The 14683-nt window shown below is 41.1% G+C and overlaps 1 protein-coding gene across 1 annotated transcript; it reads right to left on the reverse strand.

The window, feature by feature from the left end:
- Positions 1-1125: 1125 nt before the first annotated feature.
- LOC116447589 (ovalbumin-related protein Y-like) lies at positions 1126-6172 on the reverse strand. The gene is made up of 7 exons (XM_032116949.1): positions 6002-6172; positions 5314-5364; positions 4574-4702; positions 3688-3805; positions 3309-3451; positions 2818-2973; positions 1126-2043 (listed from the first exon to the last, which is right to left on the reverse strand). The coding sequence occupies exons 1-7, from the start codon at positions 6167-6169 to the stop codon at positions 1642-1644; spliced, it is 1167 nt and encodes a 388-aa protein (XP_031972840.1). The 5' UTR covers positions 6170-6172; the 3' UTR covers positions 1126-1641.
- Between the last annotated feature and the right edge of the window lie 8511 nt (positions 6173-14683).

Here is a 14683-nt window from a genome sequence, read left to right on the forward strand (position 1 = left end):
CTTTTTTGTTTTAGTTGTAGCAAAACTCTGTTTACTGTTTTAGACTATAAGGGAAGCAGAGCATGATATGCACAGTAAACCTTGAAATTGCATATATATATAAAAATACTTTTTTGCTTGAATACTTGTGTTAACCATACCTGATCCCTTGTAACTCTCTTGGGAAGACCAGTATTTGCCGTTCTCCCATAGGCCTCATAGCAGCCAAGAAGATGTGTTTCCCTGTAGTCAGCATCATCATTTCAAGTAATATTTAATACTTACTTTGAAAATGTTTGAGACAGCTCCAAATAATGCCAAGTGTCTCCCTTTTTTAAACACTTTTTAAGTACTGTGATTTGCAGTTCTGCACACATATGCCAGTAGAAGGAAGACTGCTTAAGTCAGTGATTAACACTGATAGGTCTTTCCATTGGATAAACTGCAACCTGAAGAACCTTCCCCCTAAAGACTGTGAAATAACAAATAATATCTCTAGGGGATTATGTTACCAAAAGGAAGTAACAAAGATTTCCTCACACGTTTCTTGTGGGTATTAGACAGCTGAAGCTGTCCACCTTTTAAGAAAAAGACTTTTCTCACGTTCTTGAAGTTGTATCTCTTAGGCATCACCTCAATATATTTACTGACGGCAATAAGAGGAAATCTTTTAAAACTATTTGGAAATACAATAGCAGATTTAAAAAAACTGAGTTATTTGGTATGTCATACGGAGATAAGCTCAAGGTAGAAATAGGAGCTGTAGGGCTTACTTTGCTTAAACTCAGAATTTTAGAAAAAAAAAAGAGAAGTTCTTTAATGACTTCATATATGGGTACATTCTGGTTTTGAAAATAGGATCTAAATCCTAGTCTAAACCCCTTCTGTCAATAATCATGACCCACTATATCATGTATTTTGATTGTGTGGTGCAGTAACCCAGAAGAGGTAGAGACATGTTTTGTTTGCAATGCTTTTATTAGAATAAATAGAAGGACCAACAATTGACATTCACAAAATCAATGACATGTCATGGGAATGAAGATGGGAAATTGCATCAGTCAGGAAGGTGTTGTGTTTGGAGATGATGATTTAAGAGGAAATGGTAAACTTTCTGTATGCCCCCTCAGAACAAGAGACCTTAGCCTTACAGTATGTGCAGCAAAAAGAAGCACAAATGCATTACTCAAAGAAGAATGATTTGCTGAAATTAAGAATTTCATCTTCAAGTTGTCCAGGCATCAATTCAAGGATGGTAGCATAACAGGTTCAACAAATGAACAGGATTATTCTGCAAGCTGTGTTTATTTCAGAGAACTCCTATAGAAAAACCAGACTCTCAATATCAGTGTCAGAATTTCTCACAAAAATCGAAACACTGGTCCTGAATCTTAAGTTATTCAATCACAATGGAAGATACTTCTAAGCTTCTTCTTGAAATTCTCATTTATTCCTGGATATAAGTCCTGAGTACAACTTGTGTAAGCAGAAATATCTGCACCCAAAGATCTGAAAAGTCACATACTTCTTCAGGAATATCTCCCTAGATATTGAAGGCTTTCTACTTAGAGACAGTGAAGAGATAAGATTATACTACAATACTAGAGTAAAGGGGGTCTGTTTCTGAGGGGAACATAAGCATTATTTCCAGCCCTTTTCTCTTTACGGAGAACAATATCTACCAAAGAAAAGGATCATGTCGCTAGGATTGTGTTTGATCAAGAAAAGGAATGGGTGGTCAGCCCTAAACTCTTCAAACTCAGAGGAATGTTGGATGTCTCCAGTCACAACCTCTGAGCCACCTGCCTCAGTGCCCTCTTCAGTGACTTCCAGGTACGCTTCATGGATGGCCTCAGATATCCTCAGGCTCTCTGCTGAAGAGATGCCAGAGAGATTGGCCGAGGGGCTGAACAGGTCGGTCATACCCAAGGATGTTAAGACAGATGTGAGGTTATATTTCTCTTCAATCTTCATGCGTGGGAGGTACACTTTCACTCTCTTCTTTTCCATCGCCTTGGAACTGGTCCACTCCCTGAGTCTTTCGTAACTGATTTTGTTCTCAAGCTGCAAAGAGAGGTAGGGAATGAAATGTCTGAGACAAAAGTTCTATGGCCTTAAAAGCTGTGTTTACCATCTGTTACAGTTGTTTTCCACTTACTTTGTGTCCATAATAGAACTGATACATATACTTAAATGCATTTGTTTATCCTGTATGCTTCCTCCTGACTACAGAGAGTATCTCAACTGTCTTGAGGAAGTTCCTCAAACCTTTTTCTTCTGGAAATTTCTTCATCAGATCAAATCTTTTTTTTGTAAAAATACAGCTTTGAAAACATCAAAAAATATGGGCCCTAGAACTGTTTCCCTTGGAAGATATTTTATTGATCCCTTTCCTCAACTTTATTCCTTTCTAATGTTACTTTTCTCATTTTCCTTTTAGTCAGCTCTTGGAATGCTTTCTTCATCACTTTCCTTTTTTATTTCCCCTAGGATAATTTTTTTTTTTCTTTAGTAAACATTTGAAATTGCTCAGAGTGGTAAAAATCTTGCTACCTCGTCTAATACCTGATGGATACTGGTGCATATAGCAACATCCTCTTCTGCAGGGCTGCAGCAGCCCTACACTGCTTTACCTTCATCTTATAAAACTGAGTTCAGGACTCTCCTAAGAGGCTCTGCCTGAGCACCTGGAAGCACCTGGGCAGATTTTGTGCTCCCCTGCCTGCCCAGCACAGCCATGGTGTGGGCAGCTGGGATGTCAATGGTCAGCAAAAGGTCTGACAGCAGCCAAGCTCCACTGAAGTCATAAATCTTCTGCTTGCCCTGCCAGGACCATACCTGCTCCAGGCCAGAGATGTCATCAGGCAGCAGCACCAACAGGCTCAGCTCTCCACTGGCATATGGAAGCTCCAGGATCTTAATTTTCTCTTCAGCCACTCTTGCCACTTTGAAGGTGCCGTTCTGACACATCATTTGCACGGGTCTGCTCTCTTGCTGCAAAATCAGAAATGTGAGATGATGTCATGTGGGAGCAATTCTTTCCTTTGGTCAGACAAATGTACAAGGCCTGTGAAAGGACAGGACTCAATCTTCAATCACGCTGCCTTTGGAGAAGACCTGTGTCTCCATTTAACTCTCTTGCCTACTTGTGTGCCCTGGAAGCCTGGTCAGACACAGATCTTGTGAACACTACTTGGGTTTAGGCCCAGGCACTGACAATGAGGGACTCAGCTAATCACCCAACCTGTGACATGTATTTGTAACACCCAGACTGCTGCCTGTGTGAGCCAACAGCTGCCCTGGCCAGAAGTGTGTCTGTGCCCTCCTACCTCTGTCACATTGAAAGGCTCTTCCCGAGTGTGTTCTTCTTTAAATGCAGTTTTCCATATCCCTTTGAAGTAAATGGCATTCACAAAGACCAGTGCAGTATCCAGACCAACAGAGTCTGACACAAGGAAGTCTTGGATCCGTCCTTCAAGAAAGAGACAGGGCAGAGAGGGGTAAGATACAGCTCCTCTGGTGTGCACAAATATCTGCGATGTGGGGGTGAGGGTGGGGGTTCCTGCTTTGTGGAGTTTTGTTTTCATAGCAATAAGCAACCTGCTCTTGCTTGACCCACCTTTTCTAGAGATTATGAGGAGAGGGAGACAAGGATATAGTTTATGGTAGGTGAGGGAAAATACCTGCTACCCATTTTTTAGTCCTTACCATTTGTCTCTTTTTCCACCCAGGAATTAATGAGCTGTCTTGCTTCCTCTGCAGCTGTTTTGAAGTCAACTTCTTCCAGTTCTGCTTTGTAGAATTTCTTTGCACACTTTATGTATTCCTATAAGAAGAAGGGTTACAGTTGTCAGACTGATGAGAACTTGGAACTATATGGATGTGTAACACAAGATTATGAAATAAAGCAGAATGGTTTAAAGAACAGCGACGTCCTGGGTTTGAACGTGTCAGACACTGAAGATGTCAGTCACAGCTATCTTCCCGTAACTGAATCTTAAAGCTGTACAAGAAAGACTGCTTCACGTATATAGGTCTGGCACTTTTTGATGACACAGGGTTCTAAGTTAAAATTTTGATATATTTTCTTTGTTTTACTAGAACAGTTTCAGTTTAACACGTTTGTAAGGACAGACAATGTTTGTCTCCTTCCCTTCCTCTCTTTATTTTGAATACTGTGTTCTCACATTCTTAGATTTCAAAAGCAAAGCTTCCTTTCACTGGGAAGATTTCGTATTTGGCTTTGAAAAAATCCAAATTTGACAATTGCAGTCTCCATTATTTCAAGTAATAAAATGTATTAAATTTCCCTTAAAAGTTATATTTTTCATTAAAAGCCATTTTTCTAGTAAATTAACAGCAATCTTGATTACTCCCCGTGATTTGTAACATAGGCATATTTTATGCCATTATACCTTTTGCCTTCACTTAACAGTCACAGAAAGGTCCAAACTCATTCTGTACCAGTTCTCCTCATGGCCCACAACCACCTCTTCACCAACAGAGTGGGCTACTGTTAGTGGTGCATCTCTAGGGCAGAGTCATAGGGGATTGACAGGAAATCTCATGGAAGTCAGTTCACAATGTAACTCACCTGAAGAATAGGGTATGTTTTGTCAATATAGAGCCTGTCAGCAATCCTGAGTGAGTAAGTAGCGTTTTGCCTCCTGATGTCTGAGAGAAGGTCCTTGAATGATTTGTGGATGTACTCAGCAGTGCCACACTGAGGTGATGACATGGAAAAAGAAGACAGATTGCATAAGGAAATAAGATCCCAACGTATTGTTCCTTTCAGTTAAGAGTCATGCTACAGGGCAGTCTTCCTCCACACACTGTCACCTTTGGGACAGCTGGTGCTGTGGTGGTGGTGGTGCATTGAACTGGCACGTTCATCCTTGTCAAGACAAGCCCCCTGAAATGTGCTTTTTATAAGATTTGTTGTGTTCCTGTCACTGAGACTTCTGGAGTCTTCTCTGCTCAGCATCTTCCTGCCCAGCTGAAAATCAAACTGCTGTACCCTGGCTCAGGGTGCTGAGCCCTGCTCACAGTCCATCCCCCAGCAGCACTTGCCCGGGAAGGCACCCTGGTGCCCAAAGCATTCTCCCCATGCCATTACTTATTCTGCTGAAAAAAAAAAGCAACCTGCTGTCTTCCTGTTTGTTAAAAAACAGGTGAATTACACCCTCCTTCCCTCTCTCCACAGATCCTCTCGGTTTGAAGTCATTACCATAGTTTTTGTCAGGGTCTGAAACTGCCAGAAGGAGAGGCAGAACAGTTCTACTTTTGCTCTGAGGAGAAAATAAGACAAAAAGGAAGATTAAGTTATTTCTCTACCTGGGAGTCAGTAATGTCTCCATCTCCTGTAACATTATCAAAGTGAAGAACCTGCAAGAGACAATATCAGTGGTAGAAATGAGAAGCATGACCAAAAATAATGTGAATTCAAGATTTACACACATTGCTTGAGATAAAATTGTTGGCTCAGGAAAAAAAAATTATGCTAACTGAGGAAATAGATACAGGTGAGCTTGCAACTGGTCTATGCCCTCTGTGATCTGCTTGGAAACTGTAAATACCACTCTTTGCTTAGATGACTTTTTTTCTAGTGAATGTCTAGAAATTAATTGAATTACATTTTATGTATTGCTAAAAATACTCTGTCTTCCTGTGTTTCTGGGATTTATCTTCTTTATATATTAAAAAAAGAAAATCTGCTTACATTATTTGGAACCTGTCAGAATTTAAAAATCATAAAATAAAATTGCCTGACTGGTAATCTGTTTTGCTATGGTCCCTGAGATTTTTTTTTTTATGTTTAAGTCAACTGCCTGTTATATTGAAAAGATACACTTTTTTATTATTATTTTCTATATATAACTCTGGATTCAGTTCTCCATTTTGTGACTTTGGCTTAGTTCTTGTGCATTAAAACAGGTGAGAACCTCATCAGTGGATAATATTTTTCAGGGATTTTACAAGTAGCAGAAATAGAGGTCACTTTACACTCACGTAAATAACTTACCTTCTCCATCTGGGATTGAGTCTTACCCCTTGCTCCCATATACACCAGGGCCAGGGTTGAAAGCATGCTCAGGGAGGAAAAGAGCACATTGTCATTGCTGCGGTGAAATTTCACCTCTTTAAATACATCAAAACAAAATTCTGCATTTGCTGCACTGATGGAGCCCATCGTGAAATCCCTGGTGTCTGAAGGAAAAAGAAAGAGTCTGACTTACTGTGCTGAAATAGGTCAATTGTAATGCAAAAAAGTCAGTGCACATGGACCCTAAACTTAGTGCACAGGGTATTTTCAGCAAACAGAATCCAGTGGTGTGGATTTAAAAGGCGGACATGCTTTTGGATTCATGAGCAATCAAAGTGCTGGACATCTGCCATCTGTGCTTAGGCTGGTGAAAGAAAACACATGCTATAAAATACAGTACTTCAAAGTCTAATGAAACAGTATAGTGTTTATACCACTTATAACTTAAGGTCTTGCAGATCTTCAAGCAATTTGTTTCCCTCTGTAGCTGTTAGGGAACAAAATCCAGGGTACTCTGTCACATGTATCATAGTACCTATGGAATCGACATATTAATGTGACAATCATCTCTTAATGTGGGATAATTTGAACAACAATGCATCTAACTGTTCCCCTGATAGAATGGATGCTCATTCTCTCTCTAAATTGAACTGCTTATATAGGTAATATGAGGTAGATTTTTTATTATTAACCTAGTCTGCTTACTACTATACTTTAGGCTTTAAGCTCCATTTATGTTCTTGGTGAAGAAACAGATTCATGAAGCAAATGCTTGGGAGTTTTGTTGTTGTTGTTTATTTTTGAAGACGTAACTATTAAAGATAACACAGAGCTGTAGAATGATGAGGTCATTTGAACATTCTGCACTCCTTGATTTCATTCAGAGAATATCTTACATAACCCCTGGAATTTAAACAAATTCAATTTTGTCTTTTAATACTAAATGAAAAATTAAAGCGATAGAGGAAGAAGGAAGAAAGTCTGTTGTAACTTATCACCAGCTGTTCAGTGTAGAAGAGTTAGTAAACAAAACTATAGTTCATAAAGACAAATACTTGGACTTTATGCATGGCAGACTGTGAAATAGTAAAATAATACAGAAGACACATGCAAAGGTATGATGCCTGAAGTGGCCACCTAAAAACAGAGACTAGACAAGAATAAGGGAATAAAGGTAGGTATTTCTTTGAAGGGCCTTCAAACAAACACCCTGGAGAGTCCAAAGGCTACTGCCAAGATGGACCCCGAGTCACGAGTTCTTCACACTTTTATAAGTTTGGTTCATTTGCATATCAGGGTTAATTCTCCAATTAAAACTTCAGTTAATGATGTAGCTACCTAAAGTTTGCCCTCCTCTTACACATTTTGGGCCTAGGACAATCTGGGTGTCCTGGGAGAGCAAACCTAGAGTGGCTTGTTACGTCTAACTAGCATGAGAGAACAGCAGCTAACAGGCCACAAGAAACTTCAGAGTTACACACTAGGCAGTACGGGATTTGAAAAATATGAAAGTTAAAGCCTAAGGCATCATTCCCCCCCTTAGAGACTTGACAAGGCCTCTACCTTGTCGAGGTAAGGTTTCTGCAGAAGGATTCCTTTGATAATTGGTTTCTTCAACTGATATTGAAGGCCATAAACATGAGGTTACATCAATACAATTTCAAGTAACGTAAAAGATAATTGGTTTTTACCTTGCAGATTAGAACTTAAATCATAATTGAAATAAATTCTTACCTTATCAGATTCACCTGGGAAGGTATAGCACAGCTTCTCAGCTGTACTTGGGGCAGACTTGACGAACCCCTTGAAATATATCTTGTGTTATTTTGTGACACGCCCCGTGCTGCTTGTTCTGTGTTAATCCAATAAAGTGATGGATGGAGCCCAATGTCAGATATGCACTTTTACTTGGAAAGAGTCCATTCTTTGAAACAAAAAAAAAAAAGCCTGAATGAAAGGTTTTTAGCCTAAAGTTTCCTACAAGGAAGATTTATTCATCACAGCACATGACACCTTGCAGAAAAGACAAGAGCACATTGAAATGACTGAAGAAAAAATAATGATAAAATCTATTCATTGGAACTTGAATAGTAAGTACCATTTGGTTATGGCAGCAAATATTGTAACATAACTTGTGAAAATGAAATTTTAAAAAATGGTGAGGAATTCAGTATTGCAGAATATCTGTAAGGAATTTTGTGCTATTTTCCTTAATGCTCTTCTGTCTTGAGTAGTGACAGGCCAGGTCCATCTCAGAGCCATCATTCTGTGAACTCGCAAATTTTGGTAAAATCAGCATATGCTGGACTGTATTTATTGCAACTTTTCTCCCATTGTTGGCTGGACTACCAGTAGTCCCATTGTCTTTCTTCCCACCAGAATCCCTAGCTCTTCCTAAGAAATGGAGAAAATTTGCTACCAAGGAACGTATGAAAAAGCATATCCTTTCGATCTTTGTTGGCAAATTTAATAAAACCGAAGTCGATTTTTCTGCAAGAAATTATATGTATTTGCCTGGTATCCTTTGCTGTTTTGTAAGAGACCTCAGACACGGTGTTTCACAAAGCAGTTTTTCATTCCAGAGTAATCTACAGAGCAATCTGTGTCTTTCAGACATAGTCACAGTCTGTGCAGCACATCAGTGGAACAAAACCCTCAGTGAGCATATTTTGGGAATACAAATTAATTTCAAAAGCAATTTCAGAGCATCTATATAGAGAAGAATTACAGAGCTAAATAAAAATGTGTTGGGGGAAGAGAGGTTGAGAAAATAAAAAAGACAATTTTTAATTCAGGCATCAGGATATTTAGATCCAAGACAGATGCTACCAGGAAAGGATTTGAAGTCGCCACTTTAATTTTGAAGGGTAGTTTAAGGCGTGCTGTTCTTTTCCACAGGTCACAGCACCACATGCTAAGTTCAAAATGTGCCTTTTGTACATACAGAGACCATTCTTACAAGACCATTCTTACTATTCTTACATTCTTCCACAGGCAGCTTCATGGCACATCAGCTGAACAAACCAGCTGAAGAAACATTCATGGTCTGCAAGACAGTCATAATATACAATAGCAAGCAGAAACCAGTTGCATAATTCATTTGAAATAAAAGAATGGACAGACAATAAAAGAAACTGCTTTGACCTCTTAAATGCCATGTAATTTAAAAACAGAAATCCAAAGTCAATACACAAAATGGCTCTGAAATTGTCTGGAACAAATTATGCCTCAGGAGAGTAGGGTTGGACTTTTTAACCCTTTTAGTTGTCTGTGCAAGAGGAAAGCCTCTGAATCATCTCTGCTTTTCTCCCTAATACAGTCCTTCACAGTCCCATTCAGCTGAAGTTGCTCATGCAATAGGAACTGTGAAGAGCTTGGTCTGGACTGGTGCACTTAAATCACACTGGTACTTCACACAGCACAGTGTGTGGTCCAGGCCAGTCTGACACAACTTTTATTAGGCTGGAACAGTGCTTTTGAGGAAAGATCTTTAGACTTTGACCTGCTTGGGTGGCTCATCACTGCAGAGAGAATCACTGCAAAGAGAATGAGCTATTCTCTCACAGGAGCAGTGTGTAAACTGGTCACCACTGTTGTGAATCCCATTTAGCTGAAAAAGGTCCCACCTTGCTGGAGGACAACAGGTCAAATGGGTGCGTGTGCCGGTGTATGGTAAACCTTTAACCACACAGCTGGAGTGCTCCCTGGACTGCAGTCTGTTCCTGCAGCTGCTGCTCCTTCTGCCTTTCCATCTGAAGACTGCCTTGTTTCTGTTGAAACAGGCTTCTACACTCATGGCCATGGTCCATTGCAGTATACTTGACAGCTCAGAAGGCAAAGGAGAAGCCAGTATGTTTTACCCTGCCACTTGTAACATTCAAATATGCCTTGAATCTTTTCCCTTGACAACCAAACTGTCTGGTGGTGTGCTTCAACTCACCATATGTGAGCCACCTTAGCACTTGTGCACCATCTACCTGAATCACATTTCTATCATCATAGACAGCCTGTAAATTGGTAGCTACAAAGATGTCCCATGAGTTGGTACAGTTGTTTTGTCACAGCCAACTCACAGCATTAATGTTGTTAGTAAAATATTTCTGAGTTGAATATATTCATTAACGAAAGAAATGTTTTGGTTCTACAGGAGAGAAGAGGCAGTCCACTGCTCAAGAAGCATGTCAATGCACAACCCAGGTTACCAGTTTTGTTAGCATTTTTATTATTTATTGGTCAAATATATGATTAATGTAAAGCAAGTTGCAGAAGCAACTAAATCATTTCACAAGTAAAAATCTTGATTATGATCAGCTATCAGCACAGAATTGTAAGAATATAAGAGGTGGTGCCTAGACAACTGGGTCACTGTGGAACTGTCATGGAGTCTAGTGAGGTTAAGCAAACCTTCCTGCAGTTGAAACGCTTCCTTGGATAAAAGATAATGGAATGCCCTGTCCAGCACAGCTGTGTAATGCAGCACAAACACAAAATGATGTGTTTATCCACATACCCTTGTTTGACAATGCTTGTCCCAAGAAAGAGGTCAGCTAAGGCTCTGCTGCCCTTTCCTCTGCCAGGCATTTCATTGTGGTGCTGTCCCTAAACCAACAGACTCTTGGACACTTAAACCTTTACAAAAGGATACGAAGTCCAGGTCAGCTCACAGACCAAAGCTTCTCATCCAATCACAACATCCCATGCAGAGCTCAAGATTTCGTTCGCATCCATGCTGCTGTTCTTTTGTCAGTGGGAAGGAGCATGTTGATTGTTTCATGTTTGTCTTGCTCAGAGTGAGTGCCAGTGATTGTTCAGTTAGCTGCCATTGCAGACCTTGGCGCTGCAGCTATCAATGATGGTTCCTCTCTCAGCTGTCCTGTAGGACTGTGTTCTTCCCTCAGTCTGAAGAAAATTTAGTGGTCTTGTGCAAGCTCCTTCAGACCGGAGCTCTTAGCCCACCTGATGTCTTTCATTGGCAGCCCCATGCCATCCTGAAGTGTTGGGCATCTTTGCTTGCCTTGGTCACTCACAGGCTGTGACAGGGCTGTGCATACCTCAGTGTTGGCAGAGTAAATTTCTCCAGCGAAGGCAACTTCAGAAGGATCCTGTGAGGGATTTGATCACAAGTGGATCACCCTTACTGCATCTGCTTAGCAGTGCACAGAACAACCAGGGTCTGCAGCTATACAGGTTCTGGACCAGCACACACAGCTGTCCCTTTATCAGTCACCACAGCTCATGTGAAGTCCCTTATTCATCCCTCAAGTCCATGGAATCAGCCAGCAGCCAGGGTGAGGCTGTGGATGGCCTTACTCACTGGCTCCTAAGGGGGCAGCAGGGTAACTGGGTCCTTCCACCCAGCATACACATAGGGCACGACGGGTGGCCACTGGCACTGGCACAACAGTTAACTGGCTGTGCTGCGTGGGAGCTTGGTTACCAGCATCCCTCCCCACAGAGGAGCCTGCTTGTGGCAGCCTGTGACTAACATTGCCCAGTTATTTTACCTCCCATCACTCACTGGAAGTCTGCCCAGCATGTCCTTTATCTCAGCACATGATCCTGGGAAAAATAGCATTTTTCTTTTGCACAGAATAGGATAAATAGGATAAATCTCTTGGTTTGTTTCAACACAGACATCCTTCCACAAAGCCTTCCTCTCCTCTGAATAGTAGCTTACTGAGATTCTTGACATTATTCCTGCAGGGAAAGACTGCTGCAGAAAAGGAGAAATGTCACTGCACAAGGGTCCATGCCATCATGTTGGCTTTGCAAAAAAGAACTGGGAGTCCTGGCAGACACCAAGTTGACCGTGAGTCAGCAATGTGTCCTTGTAGCAAAGAAAGTCAAGAGCACAAAGGGATGCCGTAGAAAAGCATTGCCAGCCAGTAAAGGGAGGTTTTCCTGCCTGTCTGCTGAACACTGGTAGGACCGCAGGTGGAATGCTCTGTCTAGCTCTGGGCTTTCCAGTACTAAAGAGATGCGGATGTACTGGAGCAGGGCCAGAGAAGAACCACAAAGATAATGAAGGGATTGAGGTATCTGTCATGAGAGGAGAAGCTCAGAGACATGGCACTTGTTACCGCGGAGAGGAGAAAGTGCAGGGGGATCTTATCCACATGCATAACCTTCTGGATGGGAGGGTAAAAAGAAGATGGAGCTAGACTTTCTCCTGAGAACAGGCAAGAAGGAAGGGACACAACCTGAAATAGAAGAAATTACATTTAAACATAAGAAAATACACTTTCTTATGGATAGGGAGGTAAATCCAGGTTGCCCAAAAAGGCTGTGGAGTTTCCATCCTTGAAAATATTCAAAACACAGAAGGATATGGTCCCAAGCAATCTTCTGTAGCTGCTGTGCATTGACTGGAAGGGGCAGCTTGGAATAGAAAATCAGCAGAGGTCGCTTCCAATCTCAGCTGTTCTGTGCTTGTATGTTATATTCAGAGGAAGGTCTCAAGGGAGATGGAGAGAGCAGGGTTATTGCACATTAATGTGCAAAGAAAGTACTGTGGTGTGGATGAAGCACTTGGGATGGGAGTGTATGGCACATTTCACAGGCGGCTACTGTTTCCATGCTGTATGAAGAGAAACGTTGCCGCACAGTGGCAGACCCTTGGATTATCTCTTTGTGCTTTCTGGAGGGGTGCAATTTGTACCACCAGATGCAGAAGATTTCAGATTTTGTCTTGTTACCTGCTAAGCCTTATTTCTGGTACTGCTCAGCAGTCTGTAAGAGAAAAAGGGTCTCAGTTCTTCAGAAAACCCACTGGAAGACTGTGACAAAAATGCCAGTAGCAACAAGGAGGTTTTCAAGGCATATTTATTTTTTCCTTTTTTCATGCAAAAAATGTGGAGCATTTCAATATTATTAAAAGCAAGTATTAAAGCAAGTTACAGGTTTTGTACAGTATTTCTGAATTTGCATTTTTTCCTGCCTCCTGTCTTTTCTTTTGGGAAAGGGGAAGCTTTGTACTTGCCTCTGAGTGTCATGGCCCCTTTGCTTTTTTCCCATTCCTTCATTTTGACCATTGCTGTTGTTCAGGAAACGACACTGGTCACCGAGGCATATCTCTGTACTTTAAGCACTATCCAGTTTAATAATTATAGAAAGGAAAGTTTGCAAATATAACCATTTTGAAGTCTTCTTATTGTTGAAGTGTACAGGCTTTTAAATTTAACAGAATGGATCAACTGCTTCTGGCTACAAGAGATGCAGAAAGTGATTAAACTGCTTATGGCAAGCCTTGAGATGTTGAAATTTTGCATCTCTTGGAACAGTTTAGACCACTGCTTTAATTCCTAAAGAAAAAGAATTAGAGAGTACTTGGTGAAATAGCTGTCTTTACCACTGAAAAACAACTGCGTCTGTATCACAAACACCCTGATGATATTCAAATAATGTGGATGTCAGACAGGTAACACCAGCCTCTTTCCTCTACAGATCTGCTTTTATCATGCCACACCATATATATTAATATGGAAATAGAATCATAGAATCATGTAATGTCCTGAGTTGGAAGGGATCCAACAGGATCATTGGAGTTCATCTTCTGGTCCTGCACACGACAGCCCCAAGAATCACACCATGTACCCGAAATCATTGTCCAAACACTTCTTGAACTCTGTCAGGGTGGTGCTATGACCACTTCCCTGGGAAGCCTGTTCCAGTGCCCAAACATGCTCTGTGTGAAGAACCTTTGCCTAGCATCTAGCCTAAGCCTACCCTGATACAAATTCCTGATATTCCCTTAGGTCCTGTTACTAGCCACCAGAGAGGAGATGAGTTCCTGGTCCTTTGCTTCCCCATGTGAGGAAGCTGTAGACTGCAATGAGATCTCCCCTCAATCTCTTCTTCTCCAGGCTGAACAAACCAAGATCTCAGCTGCTCCTTGTATTTCTTCCCCTCAAGGCTCTTTAGCATCCTCACAGCCCCCCTTTGGATGTTCCCCAATAGCCTATTGTCTTTTTTATATTGAGGCACCCAAAACTGCCCCCAGCACTCAAGGTGAGGCTGCCCCAGTGCAGAGCAGAGTGGTACAATCCCCTCCCTTGCCTGGCTGGCGATGCTGTGCCTGATGCCCCCCAGGACAGGGCTGCCCCTCCTGGCTGCCAGGGAGGCAGCTCATGTTCATGAACTGCTGGCTCATGTTCAACTTGCCATCAACCAGGACATCCAGGTCCCTTCCTGTGGGGCTTCTCTGTAGTGTCTTGTTCCCCAGTTTATACATATATCCAGGGTTTCCCTGTCCCTTATAATTGGAATAGCTGATATTAACAACAGAACTCTCAAAACTCTCAGTGGGGAAATGCTTGGCCTAAGAGTTGTCCATCTACTTATTCTTTCTTAAGCCCTTGGAGCCATATGATTTTTCAGATGATTTCATCATCTTAAATGGCAGAGTTGCTGAAATAATTTTTGCTTGAAATATTTATCTGACTAATCATCAGTTCATCTTTAATGCCCACTGGAACTGTATTGAAAAAAAAATAAGAACAAGTTAATATTCCATTGGGCTATTTCTTGGTAATCTGTACTACAGAAAGGAATCAAACTCTAGATATGTGCATTCATTTATTTCATAAATGTGTAGGAAACTTCATATCTACATACTTTATTCATTCTAAAAACAGGAGGATTTGGTACTAAATCCCTTTTTGC

Source organism: Corvus moneduloides, chromosome 1, assembly GCF_009650955.1.
Source record: "Corvus moneduloides isolate bCorMon1 chromosome 1, bCorMon1.pri, whole genome shotgun sequence".
Lineage (NCBI taxonomy): Eukaryota > Metazoa > Chordata > Aves > Passeriformes > Corvidae > Corvus > Corvus moneduloides.

What these genes read in the sequence shown, in the direction of transcription:
- LOC116447589 (XM_032116949.1), bottom strand. Translation starts at nt 6,169, where the DNA reads ATGGGCTCCATCAGTGCAGCAAATGCAGAATTTTGTTTTGATGTATTT. An exon ending in AAACATACCCTATTCTTCAG is followed by an intron (nt 3,806 to 4,573) that starts GTGAGTTACATT and finishes TTCTTCTTATAG; the next exon opens with GAATACATAAAGTGTGCAAA. An exon ending in AGCCTTTCAATGTGACAGAG is followed by an intron (nt 2,974 to 3,308) that starts GTAGGAGGGCAC and finishes CTGATTTTGCAG; the next exon opens with CAAGAGAGCAGACCCGTGCA.